The 27,264-nt window shown below is 39.4% G+C and overlaps 1 protein-coding gene across 2 annotated transcripts; it reads right to left on the reverse strand.

The window, feature by feature from the left end:
* LOC112141674 (complement C3) lies at nt 1-27,201 on the reverse strand. 2 transcript variants are annotated; one of them, XR_002918440.2, is made up of 45 exons: nt 27,058-27,201; nt 26,955-26,972; nt 26,842-26,877; nt 25,253-25,291; nt 24,704-24,893; nt 24,454-24,619; nt 24,032-24,102; nt 23,834-23,925; nt 22,301-22,383; nt 22,126-22,213; nt 21,795-21,897; nt 21,571-21,685; nt 20,761-20,876; nt 20,537-20,680; nt 18,288-18,503; nt 17,990-18,190; nt 17,755-17,910; nt 16,468-16,597; nt 16,323-16,391; nt 14,737-15,039; nt 13,624-13,879; nt 12,906-12,991; nt 11,200-11,339; nt 10,919-11,128; nt 10,722-10,782; nt 10,060-10,143; nt 9,770-9,973; nt 9,208-9,283; nt 8,381-8,543; nt 8,035-8,148; nt 7,768-7,924; nt 6,907-7,070; nt 6,511-6,663; nt 5,459-5,518; nt 5,262-5,352; nt 4,436-4,487; nt 3,228-3,315; nt 3,010-3,099; nt 2,822-2,927; nt 2,568-2,657; nt 2,409-2,492; nt 1,747-1,827; nt 1,042-1,189; nt 660-881; nt 1-611 (listed from the first exon to the last, which is right to left on the reverse strand). XR_002918440.2 is itself a non-coding variant. In XM_024264809.2 (44 exons), exons 1-44 carry the CDS (start codon nt 27,144-27,146, stop codon nt 746-748), a joined length of 5,319 nt encoding a protein of 1,772 aa, XP_024120577.1. In that variant the 5' UTR covers nt 27,147-27,201; the 3' UTR covers nt 1-745. The 2 variants fall into 2 exon arrangements, 1 of the variants encoding a protein (XP_024120577.1); XM_024264809.2 differs by having other exon boundaries at nt 1-881.
* Nucleotides 27,202-27,264: the final 63 nt, after the last annotated feature.

Consider the following 27,264-nt stretch of genomic DNA (forward strand, 5'->3'; position numbering starts at 1 on the left):
TTTTGGCACAGCCCATCCTGGAAATATTTATTTTTAGTGACAAGCAGTCATATTGCATTGACAAGAATACATTTAAGAACCATTCACCAGACATCTGTGGTCTCTAATAGCTTTTATAATTCACCATGACGGAGGAAGGCATTTATTTACCAGCTAAATGTTTGTTTTATTTAGCATAAAGAAATACATTTAGTTTAATTTGTTTGTGTTTTCAAGAGATTCTTGATCCTGGAACAGGGTCCAACACAGGCTTGTCTGATTTGGGTCAAAATGGGCACGTTAGATTACAAGATAATTGGAGTGGGTCTTTAAATTAGATCTGTAAAATAAAACCAATCGCTTTAATATAACGAACAACTAAGTAGTTTTTAGATTACAAGATGTAGAATAGGAAAATTACCACATAATTAACAAAACACAAGAACTGACATTTGGATTTAAAAACTGTTTAACGTTTATCAAGTTATTTCTAACTGTCAAGATTTCTTCTAAAAAATAAATGAAATTGAACTTTGAAAGGCAAATAGAAGAGAGAAGATTAACATGGTTTGAAAAATAAAGTCATATAAGTGCTCATACACATAGGAGCCTATTTTCCTGCACACAAACTGGTCTCAATATCGTATAGAAGCTGGATTATCAAAAAGAAAACAAAAAAACACACAATTGTTGCTTTTCAATGCAAACCACATAGTTGACCATCATGTTGGCTGGTGCAGAAAAACATCTGCAGATGCGGATGCAGTTACAAGCTACAGCCGGACTCCGAGAGCTCGGTCATAGCAGCACTGAGACTTGTGCATTTGTCCTCCATGCTGGAACATTCCTCAGGTGAAGGCCAGCGCTCCACCCAAGTGTCCTTCCCCAATGTGTAGATGAATCTAACGACAAAAAAAAAGAAAAATGGAGAACCAGGAGTTATGCTTGGATGATTTCACAGTAAAACTACGAATCACTGTCTTCTGGTTTCAGGTTTAAAAAAAAATCTATATTCTATTCCAACTGAACTGTGAGTTTTTGAACGTGTTTATTCTCCATCACCTGTTGGTGTCTGGATCAGCCTTCCACTGGTCTTCTTTGGGACCCATGAGGAGGTATTGGGAGCCCTCCTTCAGCTGGAGGTCTTCTCTGCAGCCTCCATGGGACACGAAAAGCCTCTTTTCCCCAACCTCGACTCCATCTTCCACACCTGTTTACAACCAGAGGAGATTTGACATCAAATGAAAAGTGCATTTCATGCATTTATGAGAAAGGTTCACAACAACCAAAAGCCCCCCCCCCCCGAAGGTTATTTTTTAAAAGCTACAGAAAACTTTAAAGATGAATTTTAAAAAGTGCTTTAATTTGAACTGAATAAACTGATTTGACCCTGTTGTTCTGTCTACACTTTATTTATTTGTCCATTTCCTGCCTATTTGTAGAAATGTAGTAAGAAGAATGGAAATGTAAGGTGAGCTCATGTACTGCTTGTAAAGATTGTATTGAATCATAAAATACGATTGTAAATAATGTTTCTCTCAATATCAAATACTATTAGTTCTGTTATTAATACAGGAGTAACTTTTTTGCACTAAAACACATAAATCTTTCAGATCTTTTAAATGTGTTTTTCTAAGTTTCTAAAAGAAAATCTTAAAAAAAACAATTCATGCAATTAAAAAAACTGTTGAGAATACTAGCACAATTTTATCATAAAGTGAATTTTTCTGTGCATGTCTGTAACATCAGTCAGTGCATAACACTCACCCAGTTTAACGACCCGAGTTATCTGCATCTCATATTTGTCATAGTAACCTTGACTGACGCTCAGCACCTTCACCTGGAAAACTAAAAATAAAGAACAAATCAAATGCAGAATCACTACCTGAAATACAAGAGCGTAAATGAAGGTTTTGCATGAGTAACTTCTCTGAACCCCCGTATATACACACACAGGGCACTTTATTAGGCACACTTTTCAAACTGCTCGCTAATGCAAAATACTGATTAACCAATCACATGGCAGCAAATCAATGCATTTAGGCATGTAGTCATGGTCAAGACAATCTGCTGCAGTTCAAACCGAGCATCAAAACGAGGAAGAAAGGGGAATTAAAATGACTGTGAACGTGGCATGGTTGTTGGTGCCAGATGGGTGGATCTTCAGAAACTGCTGATCTACTAGGATTTTCACCCACAACCATCTCTAGAGTTTACAGAGTATGGTTAGAAAAAAGAAAATATCTCTCAAACTCTCGGAGGAATGTTTCTAGTGTCTTGTTAAACCTGTTGTATCAAAGCTTAAGGCAGGTCTGAAGGTAAAAGTGAGTCCAACCCGGTACTAGTAAAGTGTACCTAATAAAGTGGCCAGTGAGTAGAAGAGTGCTGTATTCCTCCATAAGAATGGGCTGTGAGTCTGTGTATTATACCGTGGTGTAAGCCGTTGCAGGCAAATATCTCTCTCTCCTTGTTAAGGAAAGTGTTGTTGTCAGCTTTTGACACACAGCAGTCACCTGGAGATTCAAGAGAACGTGTAAAGACGGGAGAATAAAGGCAGCATGAATGTGAACGCATGGCGGTGGGGGTACCCTGTGCACAGCGGCAGACGTTGTCCTTGCAGATCTGAGAGAGCTCCTCCTTGTCCTCTTTGGGGGTGTAAGTCCGGCTGCAGCGGTGATCTAAGAAACTCAACTGTTACCTTCAAGCTCAAAAGACAGTCAAGAAACAGTAAATAAATGTAGAAAGTCTTGTGATATTATGAGGAAGAAGGAGGTGCACTCCCTTCACCATTAACATGAAATATGAAGCATTTCTTCTGTTGCTGTGGAATGTGACGGGTTACCTGGGTTATAATACTCATAGACCGTCACCGATGATGGTTGGAGGAGACCCACTTTAAAGTTCTGCTGAAGGCGGAAGATCAGAATCTCTGGCTCTTTGTGTGAAACCTTACAAGTGGGAAAAAAAATGGTAATGTTTCATTTAAAACAAAATCATTCTGTCTGCTGTCAAATAGCTCAAAGCTGCAACCTTGAACAGGTGGACGATCAGGGAGCCTCTTTCACTCAAATTATCTACAACCTGGAAGTTGCTGATGTAACGATCCACTGAGTTGGACAACTGAGGAAAAACACATAAGAACACTGAAACCTGAAAAATGGTTTAAATGGAAATTCACAAGTTTGGCAAAGAGTTTGATCTGTATGACAGCTCTGAGATCCTTAGCCCAATCATTGGGAGCTAATTACCATCTCCAGATCGGAGTTTTCTGGGGTGAATCCAGTGGGCAGACTGATATCAAGAACCACCATCCTTACATCTCTGGGTCCTAACGCTCTGGTAATGAGACAGACACCCACAAAGGCAAATTACACTTATATTTAAGAAGGCACAGATCTAAATATTCACCAACTAAACACCATCAGGAAGACAGAGATATTCACGATCACAAGGAACTATCTTTATTAGGGGTGTAACAACTCATTTTAACACGATTGGATTTATATTATAATTTATGGTTACTGATATGGCTCATAGTCGATATGGGATAAACAAGACATGAAATTTAACCAATTGCCCAGAAAAGACACATAAGGGAGTACAGGATATGATGTAAAAAATCAAGCATCTTTGACCTCTGTCACAGTAGAAATGGCATAGATTGAAGTACAAGCAAAAATACATTGATTCACAAAGAGGAAAGATCCATACACACAGACCCCCTACGACAGGCTAGGCCTTTTTAGCAACCATGTGTAATTCATGACACAGCCTGAGGGGGTAAGAAGAGATCACCAAGGCGTTGAAAACTAGGAAAAAGGTCATGGAGATGGGAGGAATTTGTTTGGGAATGGCCAAGGGAGAGTGCCCTAGGCCTGAGAACAGTCCGATCGGGGAAGATTTTTTAGGCACAGGAAGCCTGTTTCTATCTGCCAGCTGAATGTAGATAGGTACTGACTGGTCTGTAGTCAAATAGTCACTAATCTAGGTCAATTACAGGCCATCATTACAGTCCAAAGTGTTTCCACATATTGGACTATAAGGATGGCTAAATCATTTATTGCTCTAATCTGATGTGTGGTTGTCCCCTATGATGGCCAGTCGTGGTTTTAAGTCATTGTAAAATGACCCTACTGTGCCTCAATCCAAATGGTATATTTTAAGATTAATAAAATCTTTTTTTTCTTTTTAGTATGATCGTATAATGGGATTGGTTGATTCAATCAGCAACTTGCTTCAGACTGAACGATTTAGTTGGATTGTAGGAACAGAAATAGATTTAAAAAAAAAAAAACAATGCAACAAAGTCCTGATCTAGCTACACTGCATCATCAGCCTTAGAATTTAAGGACAGGTGGTTTGCAGGATACTGCAAAGAAATCATGAAAAATAGTGAAAGCTTAAGGAAAAATACTCTTTGCAGAAGATGGAATCATCACAAAAAGATGAAACTTACCTGACTTTGATGGTGATCTGGTATGTTTTTACTACATCTGCAGGACGTTTTTCTGACATGAACAAATGAGCAAAGTGAGTCATTTAGAAAACACAGGCCTGCACTTGTGTGTTTATTTTTGCCAAAAAAAACCCACTCCAGTCATATTTTGATCTATTTAGAAGGTGTTCAGAGTGGTCTTTTAACATGATTATTCCATTTTTAGCCAAAATTATTTTTAAAAAGCTATCATTTTCAGGGTTGTGGGCAGGACAGTTGGTGTTGAGCAACTCTGCCCCTTTCCCCTTCCTGTTGCAAAAAGCTTGTGACCTGCCCAACATATTTTCTAAATCACAATAAACTCTTACTTTCAAATGGTATTTTTTTCCGTCTGCTCCTGATTTGCAGCAATTTGAATAAAGAAAAATGCATAAATGCAATGTTGTGCCTAATATTCTTAAATGTCTTCCATTGTTCAATTAAGTACTGCAGGAACATGTTAAAGATAACACAAACACAATTTTGAGTGAGTCCTAAATGTTTTGTATTTATCTATTTCTTGTTAAAAAATATAAAACAACTTACCAGTTATACTGTCATCCCTAATAAAGATGTAAGTTTTGCCATCTTTTCTTAGGTTTGTTTAAACCAGAAATTCAGAATTCCAGTTCATCTGACTTTTAATACTAATGTTTCTAATGAGGTGTTGTAAAATTTTCATAAAATTTCTTAAAAAACTATTTGCTTTCTGTTTCAGTAAAACCACATCAAACCTAACAAAGAGAACTGATACTAAAACGATGATGCAAAGATGATCTCAGTAGAACATGAACGTGTGATACGATACCTGCAGAATCTTCTATGTTCACACTGAGCTCAAAGTCATTGCAGGGGGTTTTCTCATCCACCTCCAGAAGCTGATTGTAATATGTCACAACCTTGGAAGAAAATAATTTATTTCAGTTACTTAAATCTTTATATTATAAAAAAAGATCACATTCAGAAAAAAATGAGAGAGAAAAAGTAGCTGCACTATTTATGTACCTCCAGTATTCCCTCTCCACTTCCTTTAACCACCACGTCAAACTCATGACCTGTAGGCAGCTAAACAGAGGAAATATGAGGAAATATTGAATAAGTAGAAAATAGTGAAACATAAATGAAATAAACGATGCTGGATCTGTTTTGGAAGTTCCATCAGCTCTCTGGTGTAGTGGTGGCTGCAACCATTCCAGGGTTTCCCCTCCCAATCCAACCCCTTCATTCATGTCTTCATCCAATTATATAAACTTTTTCTTAATGTTTTTTCTGTTCATGGTTATGCTAAATTACATTGGATTTAATGGTACATTGCAAATTAAGGACAAATGGGGTTAAGCAAGAAGGTACTGGGTCCTTATTTTTAGTCTTTGGTATCACCAGATTGTGGATTTAAACCATTGACTGTATAAGAAAACTGGACTGACGTCACTCATAGTAAACAGCTAACTTCTGGCTCCAGCAATACAAAGTCATTTCAGTCGCTGTTTTTTACGCGATAACCGCCATCCGGATGACCTCAGTAAGCAATAATTGTTCCCAGTCAGTCTGAGTCATCATTTCTATAGCAACTATTGTCACCAGTCAGGAGCGAGCTTGTTGGAAGTCCACACCCCTTCCACGAAAAGTGAGCTCAGGAAAATCAAATGTCCACGGGGGAGGCCAACAGGCACTTTTATTTAGGCATCTGATTGGTCAATTTATATGATGAATAATTTTTAATAAAGATATAATACCATGGAAAAAAAAACAGGCTTAGCAAAAACAAGTTATTTAAAGGTATGAGATCAAGAATGGTTATTCTGACAAACAGAATGTCTAAGTAATAGCTGATTATTTCACATACAAGTCTATGGGATGTTGGCTTCTTGGAGCCAGTGGGTACCTCCTTTTTGGAACACCAAGGGGGAGGAGTCACTGGGTCCAATTCTTATGTACAGTCGGTGATTTGAACCAAAACCTCTCTACCACTAGGCCACAGAGCTGGTTCATTGTCCCATGCTGGAGAACTAAAAACAATCCCAGTGTCCTGAAAGACAAACCGTTCACTGTCTTACCTTGGAAGAGCGAGCAGCGTAGGCGGTGTCAGGATTGAAGCGGTAGCGCACGTCTTTGCGTCCCGGTATCTTGATGTCTACGTCCAGATTGGTGTCCTCACGTGGTTTGTTGATCATGTACTCTGACAGCGCCTGAAGTACCACCATGGTGGACTAAACAGAGACAAAGTCAAATCTTGTGTTGATTTAAACATTTTCTTGAAAGAAAAAACATTTTTATATTAAAAGACAACATGCGATTTGAGCGCGTCACGAGCTTCCTGCTCTACTCCATTCTGATGAATCCACTTGAAAACAAAGAGCTCCATGAACTTCTTCCTTTTCCTCGCCTGAGCTGGTATCTGGCTCGAAATTGTACAGCTGGATAGCTCCAATATTGCTCGCCATTCCTGGTACCTGTGTAGAGCCAAAGCCGCCGCCTCTCCTTCTTTGGTTGTTCAGCCAATTGAAGGGAGCTGCTGCTTCATCCATGCGCCCCAACTTGACTAGAGCGAGAAGAGCATAGCCAGTCGCTTCCAGCTGGAACAGGAAGTTTTCTGTGTCGGGCCAGTGGCTGGAATCTGAAGGAGAGGCAGAGCGTTAGAGTTACTGCTGTGAAGAGTGACAGGATCATCGGCTGGTTTGGCTTCTGAGGAGCTTGATGTCTTTTGGTAAAAAGCACTGAGGCAACAGGGAAACAAGTGTCAAAGATTTGATGAGAGTAAGAGAAACAATGTTGTCCAGTGGAAAAAAACAGTCAAAACACATTTTTAAAAGTTAAGACAAACACATTTAACAACTTAAAAACTGTAATTTTTGATCAATGCTAAACTTAAATGTGAGCAACAATTGCTAACTGAGTTTTGGCTTTTGGTTTTCTGAAAACAGCAAAATATTGATCTGCATGTAATCTTCTCACACCATTTGAGCCCTACGTCAAAAAAACATTATCCTAAAACTGCAAAAGACCAGCGACCAGTTCAGGATGGATGGATGGATGAAAGGAGAAATGGATGGATGAATGGATGGATGGATTGAACTGCCTAAAAGGGACTGAGCTTCTGAAACCATTTGTTCAGATAGTTCTCATGATGAAGATGACTGATTTGTTTTCAAAAACCTGGTCTTGTTCGAGCTATTTCTGTTTTTAGAAAAGCTGCAACCAGAAGTCAAAGGCAAAACAAGGAATAGAAGAGCATGAAATTGAGATGGGTGCTGTATCAGACACAACATAAATGGGGTTTTGTGTGTAAATAAAACAGTGGTTGTAGAACACACCTGGTGAAGCAGCTTGAAGTAAAACCTCATGGAGGTTGGGGGGGGCCTGTTCCTTCTGCAGAGCCAGCGCATACGATGCAATAGCCACTGTGTAAGGCCTTCTCCCTTTGGTCAGCAGAGCTTTTTTCAGGTACCGTGTCGTCCATTCGTTTGCATTCTGTAACAGATGCACCTCTGATATTACTAATACTCAAAGCACCACAAACAGTGACTGTGAAAAATAATATCATTAAAGGCATAAAGGTATTTTTGGGAGTGAGTTATTACCTCCAGAGTCACGCCTGAACTGGTGCATGCGATCCCTGCCCGCTTGGCCTCAGAAAGAGCGATGTGCACAAAGGCGGTGAGCGTTATTTCTGGGTCACCGCCACGCAGACCGCCCTGGAGGGGCAACGGATAGAAACCAGTCAACAGTTTAAAAATCCAATTCATCATTTTTTCATTAATGTGTTTTAAATCTCACGAGATTGACTTTTCCAAGAATAAATCATCAAACTCCAGCTTGATAAGAGACTATTACTGTTATTTTAAAAAGCTAATGGGGAAAGAAATTGAAAAAAAAAACTGCAACCTCCGAGAACAAAAGAGAAGGTGTGAAGTGTGAGTTCCGTACAGTCATGGTGGTAGAGTAAACTGGGTTCTCCTCTTCATAAACTCCAACTCGTTTTCGGAGTTTGTTGTTCACCAGGTAGATGAGCGGTTCGCAGATCTGTTTCTCACTGATGCTGACGACGGAGTAAGCCATGGAGAACACTTTCACCACGTATGCAGTGATCCTGCCGGGAAATCAGACTCAGGTTAGACGGCACAGATCAATCCTGCACATTAAAAGTACTGAAGGAAGAAAATAAAGATTTGTTGCTGAGCTCTGAATTGATTCCTGTTGTTTTACCCATAAAAGGGTAAAACAATAATTTGTTGGTTAGTACGCGGAATAAACCATTTCAGGGCTTAGCCTGTGGAGGATTGTGGACAGGAACAGATGCATCTTAAAGTGAGCGTCCCTGGGGGGTTCCTGCGGTTTTTCATCATAAAATTGGACGTGCTATTAGCGTGTGTGTGTGGCAAGTGTATTGGGAAGTATTTGTAAGGATGTCTTAAAAAGCCATTTTTCATGTTGATCTGAAGCCTCTGTTTCCAAAATCTCCTCTGAGGGGGGCGTTGCTTTTGGTTCTGAGTAGCTCCGCCCCGATCCCTCCCTGTCTGATTATGATAGCTCTGTGTCTCGCTTGCGTAAATCTTCACCACTGCTACAAAAAATGTCAAGCAATATCAGTAATGTCCAGCTGTATGGTTCTGATCTGATCTGATCGGTAACTGTGACTAAGACATCAAGAATCAACTTGTAAATTAGGTTGCACATCTGAAATTAAAACAGACTTACTTTATTTGAACTAACTGTAAAAGCTAAAATAATAAAATATAAGATTAAGAAAGCACCATGTGCTGGGTCCTTGGCGGCTGTAGGGTGGATAAGAACCGTCAGTCCTTCTGAATGCCAGCTGGTTCTCATAACCTGAAGACACAAAATAAAAGGCACAAAACATCTATCAGTCATTCAAACGTATTCAAATCATCTGTTTATTCATTAAAACCCCATTTGATTACTCTTAGTGCTTTTGTTGTGGATTTGGTTTACTTTTTGATTAATCATTTTCCTTTTTCGGCTGTGGTGCAGTGGTAGGGCGGTCGACTCCTGATCAGAAGTGAGCAGGTTCGACTCCGCCTTGCCCGCCCATGTGTCGAAGTGTCCTTGGGCAAGACACTGAACCCCGAATTGCCTCTGGTGGGAGGTTGGCGCCAGTGTTCGGCAGCGGAGCCACCACCAGTGTGTGAATGTGTGTGTGAATGGGTGAATGGGTCTGTGACTGTGAAGCGCTTTGGGCCCTCGAAGGAGGGTAGAAAGCGCTATACAAGTATACGCCATTTACCATTTACCATTTTTCCCATCATAGACTATGTTTTCCTCAAACATCTAGTTATCCCTTTCCCATTGCCTGACCTCTCTTGATGTAACCCAGGGCCTCGGCTTTGCGTTGCACCCCCACGCTCTCCCAGCTGCCAGTCCGGTCCAAGTACAGTGTTGCGATGACTGGCAATGTGATGGAAGCCAGGTTCTGCTCCACGCAGCCGCCAGGCATCTGGATTAAAGCAGCCAGAGAGTCCTTGCTGATGGAGTTATCGATGCTGTCTGCCAGCACGTTCCCTGAAGATAGATGGAGAGGATGAATTAGAAAAAAAAAAAAACTTTTTTTTTTGCAATGCTTTCTTAATGCTGAATCACATGGTCACCTCTCACATTGATGAAAGTCTCTGGCACAGAGTTTGGCACGACTTCATCCATTTCTATTTTGCCAACGTGAACAGTCTGGCTTCCTGCAGCAAAAAGATGTTGTTATCAATTAATCAATCAACTATATTTATATGACATACAATACAAAACTGAAATGTTGTATAAAAGGGGTCCTATCATCAAAATTCTACTTTTTGAGGTTTTAAGTACATTTTAATGTTCATTCCTCTCTATAAAGAACCCCAAAGCGGTATTTTGATCCGTTCATGCATTTAAGGGTAATCCTCTAAAAACCTGCGCTGTCTGCAGCAGCCCCTCCCATACCCACGAAAATGAGTGGGTGGAAACGTGCTGATGTAAGCACGATGTGAACTGCAGCCACATGAAGAGGCAGGCGGAGCTTCAGGAATCGAGTCGTTTTACTTCCAGGTAGGAAAAAACTCATGAAATACAACTCATATTTCATATATAATTTATTTTTTAGTGTTCCAAAGGCAATATATGATCATAAATATGGATATAGTTCAATCTCAAAGGCTTAAGAAAATCTTGGTTTGGCCCCTTTAACAAATTCCAACGAGAATTATGGATCTGCAGATAATGACCTAAAGCTATAAAATGAGAAAAATAATGTTCAAATGTAAAATAATTCACAGTGTACCTCCATGAGCTGACGGATTTAACACCACAGTCTGAACCTTTGTCTTCTCCACTCCTTCCAGCTGGTCATGTCATGAAAACGACAACTTTAAAAAACTGATACATACTCAATGCAAAATATCTGCCCTCTTGTTTATTTTACTTGTTCCAGAACTACATTTGTGTAAAGAAACAACTTTTTAACCATAAGAGACTCACCACCACACGCAGAGACTTCTGGGTGCGATCACTCCCCATCGAGCCTTTGGCGAAAGTGGCGACCTCCAGAGGAAGATTCCCCACCTCCAGAGGCACGATGGTGTAATGCACCGCCACAGAGGAAATGGCAGGGACCGTCACCTCCTGAGTGTGCTTGTCCTTGAAAGCAACGCTGCACATCTTCTCTGTCTTCATCAGCACCACCCTGGCCTGAGGAGAGGCACCAAAACAGACAAAATCAAAGACACTGAAACAGTAAAAAAGACAACACACTTCCCTACCTGAAGTGGACGGTTGGCGTAGTTATGCACCACAGCTTTGATCTCAAGCTGTTCGTTCCTCGCCACGGAGTGCGGTAACCTCAAGTCGACAAAGAAGTCTTTCCGGGATTTGATGTTGTACGGCTGAGCCACGCAGAAACCTATAGTCAGAAAGATTAATTTTCAAAATTCCAAACCACTGTGCTAAAAGCCAACAAAAAGGGATGGAATGTCACCACAGCTCTGCATATTACAAAACATAATCCATCCATTCATCCATCTTCTTGACCGCTGCTTCCCTTTCGGGGTCGCGGGGCGCCGGAGCCTATCCCGGCTGCTGATGGGCGAAGGCGGGGTACACCCTGGACAGGTCGCCAGTCTGTCTCAGGGCCTCAATCACACACACATTCACTCTCTCAATCACACCTAGGGGCAATTTAGAGTCACCAATGAACCTATGAAGCATGTTTTTGGACGGTGGGAGGAAGCCGGAGTCCCCGGTGAAAACCCACGCATGCACGGGGAGAACATGCAAACTCCACACAGAAAGGTCCCAGCCGGGATTCGAACCGGGGCCTTCTCGCTGTGAGTCAAGAGCACTAACCACTGCGCCACCGTGCAGCCCCAAAACATAATCATTTATAAATATTTTATTTATAGGGTAACAAACAGGGAAGTTGGAGGCTGACTCCACCCACAGCCGTTTTGACAATCAAGTCAGAGGGGTGTGGCTTGGAGGTTGGACAACTGTCATTACTGGAGCTGCAGATCATGACGTCAGACTTCTGAAACTTACATGGTTTGACCAATCACAAAAAAATGCAACTGTAATACCCCATTTTAACCTGTAGGGGGTAGCACACAGTTTTAGACTATATTATCAAGAATTAAACAATTTTATATTTCAGTTTGTTAAAAACTTGGCAATGACCAACAGACAGCTCTTTTAAAGCCCCATTTACAGAGGTCAACAGATACAAAAGTTGATTTGGGGTTTGGTTACCCTTTAAAAATGAGAAAATGTGATTTTCAGAATATTTTTTTCTGATTTTGTCTCTCATAGTTAATATATACCAATGATGAAAATTACAGGCCTCTCTCATCTTTTTTAAGTGGCAGAACTTGCACAACTGGAGGTTGACTAAATACTTTCTTGCCCCACTGTAGATCTGCGGATCATGGGGGCTGTGAAAGGGCTTTTCCTGCTCATTTCAAAATGGCTGCTTCCATGAAATCTTGAACACGCTTTTAAAAGTTTAGCTAGTTTTCAAACTTTATGGTGAGAATAACTTATCTATTTTTCAATTCATTTTTTAAAATGAAATCATGCAAAATTTATTGATAAATGAGTCTTTATATTGCAGTCAAATCATACTACTAATGGACTCACGTCAATAATTTTAAACTAAAATTGTTGTGAACAAAAATCTTGTCAAAAATCCAATGTATCATAACTGATGATATCTTTGTGGAAAAAAAACCAAAAAATCATCTTATGTCCAATAAATTGATATTTCCATCAATTATTCAATGTATTGAGGTTTGGGTAAAACGCCTGTTGAAAACACACAAATTCACTTCAACAGCTTCTTTTAAAGAAACGTCAAAAAAGGAAAACATTGCCAAAGTGTCTTCACAACATTCTTACTGCAGAAATATTGCAAATATTGATTCAGAAACAACACAAATGTGTAACAGAACATGAGAGTTTTGTTGCAAAGCTTCACCTGTATCAGGAGAAGCACTGATAGCGAGAACGCCCCACTCTGTGATGCTGTCAGGCAACGCACGGTCCAGGTTAAAGGACGCCAATCTGTGGATCAAAGACAGATTTTTTTATCCCATTAAATCAATCCAAAGCAGAACAGATTTGTCCAAACAAATGAATATTTAACTTTTTTAGGTATTAAAAAAAGCAAAATATATAAAAGCAAAGCATCCTTTATAGAGATTAAAAATGCATTGGCTTTTGGCTTTGGTAGTCATCTTAAAATGAAATTTGTGAGTATTTCTTCATTCAAACCATTGTGAATCAGGAGCAGCCAAATAAAAAGAATATTTATGACATAAAAAATATTGTTAGGCAGCCACTAGCTCCCTGCTATGCTTAACCTCTGCCTGCTCCCCCGCAGGAGTGCATGAGGAGTGCAAAGATGATGGAGAACCTACTGTATGGTGATAGAAAATATATGTTAGCTTTAATTTTTTAACCAAAAATCCAACTGACAGGAAAAAGAATGTGCTTCACTTGCAACCTTCTTCTGACACTATCAAATGGGCAGCCTGTATCTTTACTGGTAAGTTTATTTTGTGGACACTAAATTAGCCATCTGTCTGTTTGCTAGCATTACATCAGCAAGCAACAATCAGTGCAAAAGTGATGGTAATAAAGATGGTGATCACTTTCTGCCTCAGTACACAGATGATTGTTTGTGTCTCACTCACCCATCTCTCTCTGCCTTGCTGGGCAGGTCAACGTCCATCCAAAGCCATGACTCAAAGAACTTGTGACGCAGATAGATTTGTCTCTCGTCCACTTCTTCCCACTCTTCATCATCCTCCTCCTCTTCTTCTCCTATCAACATTGGCATTGCTGGCGCTTCTTCTAACCTCCTGTCCATGTTTGAATAGCTCATGTGCACTTTTGGAATCGTTCTTTGTGAAACACTGACACGTCCTGAAGTTTTTCCACCTGACCAATCTTTTGGGGGGAAAAAAAATAGAAACATATTTTTCATTTTTAAATGAAACTGAAAAATTGATGTTCTGCACCAAAAATGAGAGAAATACATAAAAATATTAGAATAAGGATTTTTCTTCATGCATCTTTTTAATTTATGTGAAATTCAATATAAGCAAAGGGTTTTTTTTTGCTTTTGTTTTTTTTTTGGTAACAGATTTAAAAGAAAATAGTTAATTGAAGCAGAAAGGTAAATCGTTTGATTCCCTTTTTTCTCTGAGACATCACGATGTTTCCTCTGTTTTTCATCTTTTTTTACATGCATCATCTATTAATACTGATTTGCTGATTAAGTAAAAATTATGGCCAGGAATCAATTAAAAAACGAATTAATGGAAAATATGGAAAAACTCACAATTAATCACAATTTAAAAATAATTTTGTTACAATATTTGCAAGGCTCTTATTATCTGCAAATAATCATACTATGAAATCACATGCAAAAGTGTACATTTAGAGTGTTTATTGTTTACCCTTTGGAACCTAGGGTCTTTTGTTTACTATTAAATTTAATTCTGTATTTTCAATTAGACTACCCACTTCATTATTTAGCATCAAGTTAATCAGCACAACCTCTCTTATTTGAGACTACTTTTATTTTGTCATTTTTCCATGTTGTATTCACACACTAGACATAAAATCGTGCAAAAACAGAAAATCCCATCTGGAAAAATTTGATTAATTTTGCTGTGGAAACTCTAAAAATGTTTAACAAACTATTTTACAACATAGAATAAAAGTCTTAGGTGTAATTTTATAAGAAATACAAAAAAAAGAATAAAATTTGTCAACAAACGTGCAAAAGAAATGATACTAACCAAACATTTCCCGTCTCAGAGGGATTTTTTGTGGAATAAAATCTTTTGCGACTAAAAGTAAACGGCTGGTCGTTGGTGGGTGCGCGGTGGTGGGCGGGGCAGTGGTCATAGGTGGAGGGGTGGTGGGAATTTCTGTGTTGAACTCCTGGCCCCTGTAGGTGGAGCAGCAGTAGCGGAACGCTCGCATGCACTCCCAGCCTTCGGTGATGTAGAGGGAACGGCGGGTGCAGGAATACGGCATGGGGATCTCCCGCAGGCCGTCTTTGCAGCAGCGACGCTCAAGCTTCTCTTTGTAGTGACTCTCTGTGGTCGGAGGAAAAGCAAGGCACATTTACGTATGTACAGAACCCTGTGTGCACACAGGGATTCACTGAAATGAAAGAGCTTTAGCAAGAAAGTTTTAGGAAAAGAACATGACAAAAGGTTTATAAAATAAAATCTAATTCAGAACATTTATGCAGGTACAATAAATGACACTTAAGCCAGAGTTGGAAGTCCCACCCACTTTTCCAGCCTTTCAAGAAGGATTTTGGGGTCAACATGAGCATTGTTTCTACTAAGTGGTACAGTATGGTCCAGTTATATCAGTTTGTGTTCACGGTGCATGCGTGGTGTAGACCGTTAGCGTGCCATTGTAGTGCGCCAACTAGAAAAGCAACAATAATAGAAGTTAGAACTGTTTAATGGGTCCATTAAAAAATGGAAACGCTCAAAATACCGGATCGAACCGGACCACTACTCAGTGGCTGCACTCAAAATCTAGCAGCAGCAAAACTGAGTCAGAGATCTTCACCTCTGGTGTGATGTTGTCTGGATCAGGGAAAGGTAACTCCAGGCTTCAATGGCCATAGTTGATTACCTGGTTCAGATGTGTCCAGCCAATTAGAACATGCCAGGGCAGGGTATGATGGAAACATGCAGGAATGTGGCCCTCGAGGCCTGGAGTTCCCTATCCCTCGTCTAGATAGATTATTTTTAGGGTGGTGCATTTCAAAAGTTGCTTGATTATACTATCGAAATATTGTTTTTTAGTTGATTATTATCTATCATCTGTAGTAAAAATGTTAAAATAAGGAAGTAGGTCTTTGATGAAATACAAAGCATAATTGTGCTGATGCAAAGGGTTATGAAATTTCATACATATTTACTTTGTTATGTTGTTTTTTTTCCTAACACTTTTATTGCAGGTCTCTGAAGTAGTTGACCCTTAACTACCACCAAATATAGGTGATAGTATTTCTTTAAAAAAAAGTTTCTTCAAATTAAGACATACACTTTTATAAATTAACAATAGGCAGAGGAGACTGGGACATTCCACTGGGGAAAATTGGGCCTAAATTACTTTTGTCTTTGGAAATACACTGTCTTGTATTTTTAGAACATTAATACAGAAACCCACCTTCGGTCCGCTGACTATTTGTGAACTTTTACAGTTTCATTGAAAACGCTCCTCAGACAGAAGTGGGAGGCTATCAAATCTCAAAGTTGTCATAAAATTTTGACCGGATATTTTGATTTTTATCAGATCAAACCAAACAAATGCAAGCTACTTCAAAGCTCTGGCAGGTCTCATAAATTACTCTCACCCAGCTGTTGTTTCCGTTTTAACTTCTCAGCGGAGCGCCTCCTTCGAGCCCCGCCTGGACAGTGGATTACTGAGGAGAGGAAAGGTGAGGGGGCAGCCTGAAAGACCATGTTGATCCTTCTAAACATGGTCTGTAATTGGAATACCTTGTCTGGTTTGTGTTTTGAACCCTGCACTGGAGGAGTAGAGAAGGCCAGCATCAACAAACACTCCAGAGGCGTCTCGTCCTCCTCCTCTTGTGCAGCCTATGTCTCCATGCTCCACCACGTCCCAAATCTGCATGAAATGTTCCGTTGAGAAAGGCTGGTCAGTGTTACAAAATCCAACCAAAGTTGTCTTTAATGACAACAGGCCATGTGGTAAGTTTATTTATTATTCTGAGGATTTTTTGTCATTTAATAGTTACACTGTAAATTACCCACAAGAATAAAGTGTGGTTCTGCTGTGAGCTAGAACACAGAAGCTAAATCTGTCAGCATGTTTGGACCCTTTTGGAAATGTCTCCCCTCCAGTTTTGAATTGTAACCTCTCTCACGCGTTAATGACGGATGGCATAAAATGACAATTCAGATGAAAGTTGTAGTGCTATATTTATTAAACTAACCATTATTTTTGACTGCTGGATTGAAACCATAGGTGTATAAAGTGTCTGATGATCATTTCTAGTGTCTCCCACAAGATTCTGAAGAGTGAAACTGAAGCAGCCATGTTGGCTTGGCAAAAACTCGACAGAACACAGTTGGTGTTGGTGATCTGCCTACATCCTTAGACTCACAAGGGTTGTTGAGACAGAATTTGAGTACATCATGATAGCAGAATGTGCTTTGGTAAAGAAGTTGTAAAATACTGATGATTATCTTCCAGTCCACAAAATAACCCACTAAATCTCAGCCCAGAAATCAAAGAATTGTGCGTTTGAATCCCAAACGCACATTCTCATTATTAAAGGTTGAGTTGCAGTTGGACCGCAGTTTATCAAAAAAGACTTGATCAGCCCTGCCAAAGACTGATGACCTATCAAGGGTGTACCCTGCTGCTGTCTGAGTTTTTGTGACAAACAGGAGGAGTCACGTGACTGAAAAAAATAAATCAGCAAATACGTGAAACTGCGAATAAAGAAATGTGAATAAGCGGGGGAACACTGTATACCAAACTCATTTTTTATGAGCATGCTCTTGTTTATGAAACTCCCAAAAACCCACAGCATGTGTAGGGATCAAACCCCGTATGAGTACATGTGACTAAGACTTACATTTTATTTATGCTAAACTATTATGAAATACTGCAGAAGAAAATCTGTCTGGATTAGATCGCATGATAAGAACAGCCAAACTGCTTCACAATCTTCTTCAACACTATTGATTTTAGAATAACAACCAAGACAGTGTGCAGAGGACAACAGATAGTGCATCTTTCTCCTCAAACGCATGTACCTTCTTCTGAGTGAGTCTGTCCTTGTTGAGGAGATACACGGAGTTATCCACAGCCACCAGGTTGACCTTTGACCCCGGGTCACCTCTGATCCGAAAACGCACACTGTCTCCTGGGGCTAAAGTTCTGGGTGTGCTGTCTCCTGAGCCCACTGTGAGCTGCGCAAAAAGATGAGTTAAAACATCTTGGATCCAGAACCAACACTTACTATAGTTCAGGACCTGCTTGAGCACTCACCCCCCCAACACAGGAATCCACCACGTCTATCCACACAGAGTCTGACACCACCTCCTCCCTCCCCACCCAGGGGAGGCTGAAGAACGCCACCACGCGAAACGAGGGCATCATGTCCGGTGTTACCACCAACCCAACATTGGTGAAAGATTGGTCAGTCACTTCTAGACGTTTGGCTATTATGATTTTACCTTTACTGAGCACCTGCAGAGGAAACAATTCTTAGTAAAATATTAATAATTCATTCTCATTCAAGCTAGATTGGAAATGCACTAAGAACATGATCTGGAAAAAGTCTCACCAGGTAAGTGATGTGTTTGACCAATTTTCTGTTCTCCACTACTGACATGGTGAAAGAGATATCGAGGGACACCCGGGCTCCTACAGACACGGCTTTGGACCTGGTGGAGATGTACAGGTAGTTCTGCTGGTGCTGGTTGAAGGGGACGTAGGGCTGAAGGGTGACCTGGTTTCTAGCCTGCTGGTCTGGTCTCAGGTCTGCCTGGGTGGTCTCAACCTGAAAAATGAGTGAGAAAAATTTTAAGAAGGGGCAAATGAGAATACCTATCTGATATTTTGAACAGATTCCAGCATAGGAACAATTCTGGGTTTTGTTTTAGATCGGTGTGCCCAAATCAAGGCCTCCTGCTGGTTTTCCAGAAATCCTCCCTTATCCGTTGTTGATTACCTGGATCAGGTGTGTTGGCCAATAAGAAACTTCAATGGCAAGTTGGTTTGTAAACATGTAGGACATTGGCCTTTGATGCTTGCATTTGGATGCCCCTGTTTAAGATGATCTTAGAACTACTTTGGACATTTGATGTACATTGCCCATTCCTGCCTCAGGCCACCAGAGAACAGTGGTGGACTTAGCAGTTTGGGGGCCCCGGGCGAACTATAAAAAGGGGGTCCTCTGCACTGGTTATATTAATGGTTTCTTTTTCAAAATACTTCCCCTGAGTAAAACGTCCATAAGAAATAGAAGTTCTTTAATTTTTCAGGTTTTACTAAAGGAGGGAAAATACACAAAAATACTTGAATGATGGAAAAAAAACTCAATCCCATGGAGTGTGTTGGTGTGCATTTGATTGGGAAGGGTCAGCATACTCTCATAATTTCAACCAGTTTTATTCCGGTGACTTCCCTACTTTGCCTGTTTTTGTTTTCCCCTTTCCTTTTTGAGCAGTGTGTGTCGACGACGGTGGAGGCTTGTTTGTTCGTTTGCTGGAACCTGTTTTTGGAACCACGTCTCGGCCCACTGGGTAGAATTTGCTGGGTTTCCCCAGACCCAATTCTTTGGGGTGGTGTTTTTTTTTTGCTCTGTTTTGTTTTGTTTTTTTCTTTATTCCCTTTCGCCAAAGAGAGAATAAATCCACAAAATTCGTTTAGATAAAAACCACTTAACATAAACTGGCATTTTGGGTGGTAACTTTAACAGGATTTTTATTTATTTATTTATTTTAAGCAGAAGAGTTTATACAAGTATAAATTATTTTATTTTCATAAGTGTGGTCCTTGAACTTAATTCTATGCCTAACTCTTATTAATCCCTACCTGCTACAGCCTCTGTCTCTATGCTGATGATACCCAGCTGTACATCACTATTCTGAAACCTTAGTGCTGTGTTTTAAATTGTCAAATGACAAGTCTAGACTATTGACTGTGTATGAGAACTGGACTGAGTGATCCCTCCTCCAATGCATTTCAAACAAGAAGTACCCGCTGGCTCAAAGAAGCCAAAATCCCATAGAATTTTCTTCCAATAAGCTCACTCCTAACAATAGAAACCATAGAAACAACAATTTAGACTGACTCAACCAATCACTGCTCACTGAAATCGTCTGGCTCCGACATAGTGGTATCCATACCGAAAAAAAAAAAATGGCGGTTGAATTGACTTCATTTTGTTGAAGTGAGTCATTTTCTTTGGGTGCCGTCACACGCACTCAGTCAGTCCAGTTAAGAAAATGCCAAACAACAACCTCAACAAGGGGTTGAAATTATCTTATGTATGCTTCTATCACTGTTTTAATTAATCCTGGGAAGGAGATATCTAAATCTGTTCTTTTAATTTCTTGTCCGATGTAGTGTCTCAGTTGGAGGTATGTATGAAAACCCTGGTTTTTCAGCCCATACAAGTCCTTTAATTCTTGAAAACTCATAACAGCTTTATTTTTTATAATCTCCCAATCAATCTTTGGCCTATTTTTCCACTTTTTAAATGTGCTATCAAACAATTTCTTAATACTTTGATTTCAAACATGTATCAGAAAAAAATTATATTTTTTGCCAAAATGTTTTTTTCTTCTGAGTCTACACAGAGATCCTTCTGAGTCAGTAGAACTGACTCCTCCAGTATGTTTCTTTCTGGCCCGAACAGAGCTGCTGAAACTGATTGAGAACTGAGTGTTGCTGATTTGAAGGATCCTGAAAAAAATGATGAAACTGATAAAGCTAAAATAATCATCAAATAATCAGGAACTAACCCAGGACTGCCAAGAAATGTAAAAAATTGGAGTACAGAATTCATGAAAATGAAGCTTTTCTCACAGTGATGGTTTGCGGCTCCTGAACATTGGGCATGTTGATTGGGGCAGTAGTTGTTCCATCAGAGGCTATCAGAGGAACATCCAACAGATTCACTTTCATCTGGACGTTGCGGGCTGGGGAGCCATCATGGTTGCTCACCTGAATCTAGGCAGCAGGAAGAAATGTTTTCAAAAATAAATATATTACTAATTTTCAATCAAAATAAAATAACAAAAATAATTTACTGTGAGGTCTAACGGCAGGCCGGGTTTAAAGTACTTTGGAGAATCAGTGACAGATATGACATAAGGGGACTTGACGATTTTAATTCCCGTCTTTTCCGCCTCAACCAGATCACTTCCTGTAGAGGTGAAGAGACACAAACTTCAAGTTATTGAAAAGACATTAGGAAAAGTCATATTGAAAACTGACAGACACAACATTTTTATAGCAATGTAATGATTCATTTTAACAATAGTTAGACCTGACCCGACCCGATCAGATTAGATTTGATTTGAGTCTAAATAGTTTATTACAAGCAATCAAATCGATTGCCTGAAAGGGAGAGGGAGGAAGCAAATTTAAATAATCCCACCCTGGCTCAATTTTACCATTTCATTTACGTATATTATTTACATTACTACTATTATCATTATAATATTATATTACATTTTATTATATTTAGATATTTCCAGGCTATTGAAAATATCCAAGTGACAATAAATCAACACTTGAGCTCATAGCACAATTTTTACGTTGGGTACATTTCTCCCTGAATGACACAATTATTTATTCATTGTTTTTTCCAGGAGTAGATTTACAGGGAGTCAAAGGTTGGTTTGCTTAAAGGTCTAAAGGACATATTTATACATGTCGACACTGCGGAATTGTACACATGACACAATAAGTCTTGATAAACTGATCAGCAAACCAAAAACCTCCAAATTTTGAGTAAAAAGTATATAAAAAAAGATCCCAAAAACAAAATACAACAAAATGAAAAAAGGAATGAAAATGTATTTTTGAGAGGTTCTGAAAATCTGAATCTTCTTTACCAGTTTTAGTGAGCACTGAGGCTTTGACATACACAGAGTGTCCCACCAACGTTTGAGGGTCGGGGTATGCTGCCTTGAGCTCCTCCATACTGAGGCTGACTCTTCCACCATCCAGCTGCATGCATCCCAAGAAGAACGTGGGATTACATTTATGTTTAACATCATTTTTGCTGTTTTTTTTTAAGAAAAATGAGAATAAATGTGAACTAGTGACAGAGACTCACATCTGACAGCTGCTTCACTGACGGCAACCTTTTCATCTCCTGATTCACCTTTACTCCGAACACTACGTAGGCCGTCCCCTCCACAGACTCCCCAAACAGATACCTGTACAACAATTATAGCAAAGTACTGTCAAAAAACTTTTTTTTTATAATAAATTATTTTCATTTTCTCTTGATATTATAAATATAAAAGCTCCCACATTGCAATAAGGATTAACACTGAAATTAGGAGGAAAATCCAACTATTTAATCACTAGTAGAGGAAATGTACATGAGAAAAGAACACAGCAGAACAGTTTCATCTAAATATGTTTGTTTAAACTGGTCTGACCTTGCTGTGATTTCTACCACAAGCTCACTGTCATCCAAGCTGATGAAAGACTTGGCGGGTGTCACAGTCACGTTGAAAGCAGGAAGAACTAAAATAAAAATCATTTAAAAAATGAAGTATGGCTGTCTGTAAAAAAAACAAAACACTTCGGATCTAAGATCAGACTGTCACCTACCGTATTTCTTCACCTGAAACGGGGAGGTGAAAGTGTTCTGCTGCCAGTGGTCGAACTTTGCCGTTACCTGCCACGTTCCTTCACTGCAACACATTTAGTCACATCGTTGGAAGCCCAGACGATCATCCAACCAGAAAAAGTTCAGAAGTTTAATCTGGTTGGATTTGGTTAAATCAATTACATTAAATTACGCAAAAGTTTACAAAGCTGAATTCAACATCACAGATTAGTCCTAAATTCCAAAAAACACAATATTTTAAAGAAATTCTCTACTATTGTAGCATGGTCAGACTTCAAACCTCATTTTTTAAATTCTTCAGCTCTGAACTTCCAATAACTAAACTCAAACAGCTTCTGAAACAGCAGAGAAGTAGATTCCTATGAACTACCTGTGTGGTGCTTATATAGACAAAACTCCAAAATAATAAGGGACCAATAACATTTTGGCTGATTCATGATCAATTTGTAGGTTTATGTCACAAATCGATGCTGGTTTATGATGTGAGGAGGATATTAAGGAGAGGCAAAGGAAGAGAGAAGATTCACCGTGGTGGTCCTCTTTGAATTATCTTTTGTGGTTGAAGAAATTTGAAATATTTTTCCGTTCAAAAAGTAACATTGTTTTCTGACTATGAGGCTCATTCATGAAAATAAAACGTTCAGACTTTATTCAACTCATTTATAAAAATCTGAAGAATAGTTCATATCACTTCACCAGGCTCCTGACTATGGTACCAACAATGCTCCAACAATCCATTAACCCTAACAGATTCATATTAAATAGCAAAACATTTCGACACCACCGTACCACTGTACTCAAGGTCAATAAGCACAACCAGAATTTACATCACAAACTGGAGTGTTTCAAGGGTTTTTAATTGTGCCTTATGGTCCAAAAAGACACCGTAAAGGTCGATAATTAGCTCCTAATTTATTCTACATAACCAAGTTTTTGAATTTCTACCAAATCTATCACATAAACTGTATTTTTTTGTCACTATATAGTTAATAGAGTCATATGGTGTCCTTACACCACACTCCAGTTGTTAGGTGTGTCCACTTGGCACATACTGACCATGCACAGGATGTGTACGCTTGTGGGACACCCACACAACCCACAGTCTCATTGTCTTATCTCCTAAATTTTTATAGTCAGGTTTGTATGTTTTGTTGCTCAAGATGATAGATGTTACTGTACCTAAATTTGATAAACCTTAACAAATGTGGTCATCAGTTTTAAGTCCTCTTGTTTAGAACCTTTTAAAAACTTTTTACCAAATAGTTTATTTGTGTATCATCTAATAATAAATTTAATAAGTGATAAACTTTAAGTATTTTTCCTTTCTAGACTCTAAGCGTATGAATGTTATGTATGCAGACAAACATTGCCAAATTTAAACTAGGTCATTTGGTGGTCCAGAGCAAACATGTTTACCGACAGTGAGCACCGTCACAATAGTTTGAGATTAATTTAAGGGTAATCTTTTTCACCCAGGTTGGGAAAGCTACAACAATTCCCAGTTCAGGTCTTACTTGGCGAATTCGGACAGTGCGAAGGTGTCTGCAATGACCCCGTTCATGGCTCTGGTCCTAGTGATCTGTTTGACCACCACTCCGTCTGAATTCTAAACACAAAAATGATCTTTTAAAGGTTGGACAGTTATCCATCAACAATCAAAAACCTTCAAAATCTTCCGCTTGGGTTCCTTGTTTGGTGTGATTATACTTTACCACGATGTCTATGGTGATGGAATTGTCAAAGGCCTTGAAGAATGGGGAGGACACAAAGGTTCGGAATCGAACTGTGAAAAAAAAGGTTCCAATAAAACACATTTGTTGCTAGTCCAAAGAAACTGTTGTGTAAACCCTTAGGCAAAGTAGTACACTTGAAGTTCATTTTAAAAAGTATACTTGAGTATAAGTACAAGTATAGCATAAGAAGTATACTTTAGACCACATATGTGTAGTGTAGGAAGTATACAAACTTTATCGTTCCTCAGACTAAATTGGAATATATTAAGATTAGAATATACAAATGGTAAAAAGTAAACCTCAAGTATGCCTCACTTTTAGACTAACTATACTTTCTGTACACCTAAAGAGGGAGCTTCTTGCTAAGGGAAATCAGTAGAAACCTGTCTTTCCATCCTCACCGATATCTCCGGGGTTGTAGATGGGCTTGTCAGTCTGGATGAAGATGTAACCAGAGTGAAAGGACACCATCAGAACTCGCTCCTCTGTGTGATGATCCTGAAATCTCACTGTCAGATACACAAATTTGTTCTTCTTCTCTTCACGATTCAAGAGACTTGAGGAAAGCTGTAAAAGGAAAAAGAAATGCTGCTGTTTTGAAGAGCGACTGAGTCAAGAGACTTTTTCTACTCGACCTGCCAGGTAGATCACCTGTATAGACTTGAGGGTGTGGAAGCCATTCTCTTGATTGAGGATTGCATTGTCAATGAGGAGCATGGTGACCTTGTTGAAGTCTTTGATTTCAATGGAGACTGTGATGGGGTTGCTCAGACCTTCAGCTTCGAGGTAGATGTTCTCCTGGCTGTCAGTCCTCAGCAGGTCTGGAGCTACGACGGTGAATCTTCAGGAAAATATGACTCAGGTAAAAACAAAAACATTTAATTTTCTCTTTGTTTTTCTTTGTGTTTGTTCTATCTGGATTTTACTTTTAAAGTGGGAGGGGCACTTAACACAAACGGACTTAGTGATATTTAGAAAAACAGCTTTTGCTAAGTTAGCCTAATGCTAACTTGTCAATTTGAAAGTGAAGAACTGGAAGTAAAAGAAATGTTTGTAAATTTTTATAAATTACATTTATTGCTATTTTTTTATTTTGTAAACTAATTGGAAAAATATTCAAAAGTGTAGGAAATCAAAAGTCCTTAATCTCTCCCCAAAAAATTATTATATATTGTGTTGTGCAAAATGTAATAAGAATACCTTGGTTGAGTTTGAAGATTTTGTTTTCCGGATGCTGGCCTGTGAAAAAAGGGTTTCATTTATATCACCGTTGCAAAGCAAAAAACATATATTTACATGTATTTACACTTGCCAGCTAATTTATTAGAAACTTCATTTATTTTTTTCATTTTATAAACCCATTTTGTTCTTTTTTGAGCCTGACGCAGCCAGACAGATAGCCAGTCTGTCGCAGAGCCACAATCATAAACCCATTCAAACTCGCATTCACACCTAGGGACAATTTAGAATTACCAATTAGCCTATGAAGTATGTTTGTGGATGATGGGAGGGAAGCCAAAGTCCCCCGAGAAAAAATCAAAATTCCAAACAGAAAGGTCCCCTGTTGGTGTTTCAGATCCCCATCCAAGATTTGAACCAAAAGCCTTCTTGCTGTAGAGTGCAAACCACTGCGCCACCACCCAGCCCCTTTTATTGTCAGAACTGTCCTAATCCTTGGTGGAATAGGTTCAACAAGGTACTGGAAACATTCCTCAGAGAGTTTGCTCCATATTGACATGGTAGCATCACACAGTTGCTGCAGATTCGTCGGCTGAACATCCTTGCCAGTTTCCTGTTTCACCACATCCCAGAGGTGATCTATTGGATTGAGTCCAGTGAACTCATTGTCATGTTCAAGAAAGAAGATGCGGTCATAAAGGGATGGACGGTCAGCAACAATACTCAGGTAAGCTGTGGGGTTCTAACCATGATAAATTGGTACTTGGTACTAGTGTGCCAAGAAAATATTACCACACCATTACACCACCACCCTGAACTGTTGATACAAGTCTGGATGGATCCATGCTTTCATGTTGTTGACGCCAAATTCTGACCCTACCATCTGAATGTTGCAGCAGAAATGGAGACTCATCAGACCAGATAATGTTTTTCCAATCTTCTATTGTCCAATTTGGTGAACCTGTGTGAACTGTAGCCTCAGTTTCTTGTTCTTAGCTAACAGGAGTGACACCCAGTTGATGTGGCCCATCTGCCTCAAGGTTGTTGTGCGTTCAGATACTTTTCTGCAGACCTTGATTCTAACCAGTTATTTGAGTTCCTGTTGTCTTTCTTTCAGCTGGAACCAGTCTGGCCATTCTCCTCTGACATCAACAAGGTATTTCCACCCACAGAACTGCTGCTCACTGAATATTTTCTCTTTTTCTGACCATTCTCTGTAAACCCCAGAGATGGTTGTGGGTGAAAATCCCAGTGGATCAGCGGTTTCTGAAGACCAGCAATCTGGCACCAACAACCATGCCACGTTCAAAGTCACTTAATCCGCTTTCTTCTGCATTCTGATGCTCGATTTGAACTACAGAGGATTGTCTTGACCATGTTTACATGCATTAATGCATTGAGATTAACTGATTAGAAATTTGTGTTGACGAGCAGTTGGACAAGTGTACTAATAAAGAGGCCAGTGAGTATAAATACAAACTGGGATTTCATAAAAGCTTTTTAAAATGTACTGCTTTTATTTTTATAGATCTCTGTAAAGTTTGACCATGTGTAAAAAAATATAAAAACCTGAATCTGGAAAGGTTTACAGCAAAATACTTTTTACTTACTCATGCCGGTCCCAGTATGTCTGAGCTGATGAAAATCTAAAGAAAAAAAGTCCCACAAATGACTGACTGAATGTCAGAGGCTGAAGGTCGAACTATCTCGGATTCACTCTTACCTGTCACGCCAGGATTGCCTGTGAAGAACAAGATGTATTTAAATGACAATTTTAGGATTTCATTTGATGTTAAGTTTTCAGAATCAGAAGGAGGGTCGCTCACCTCCGGTTGCTTCTGCGGTCCTGCTGAGATCCATTAGAGATCCACAAAAGACAAAGAAATAAAAAGCTGTGGAGCGTCCACTTAACCATGTTCACTCTCTGGTTTCAGAGTGGACTGTGGCCACGAGGAAGTTTGGATAAATGAGACTAAATGCCCAAAATGCTACCTAGACAGGGAGGGGCAATTGGTGATCGATAACACAAAAAC

Source organism: Oryzias melastigma, unplaced genomic scaffold (genome assembly GCF_002922805.2).
Source record: "Oryzias melastigma strain HK-1 unplaced genomic scaffold, ASM292280v2 sc00251, whole genome shotgun sequence".
Taxonomy (NCBI): domain Eukaryota; kingdom Metazoa; phylum Chordata; class Actinopteri; order Beloniformes; family Adrianichthyidae; genus Oryzias; species Oryzias melastigma.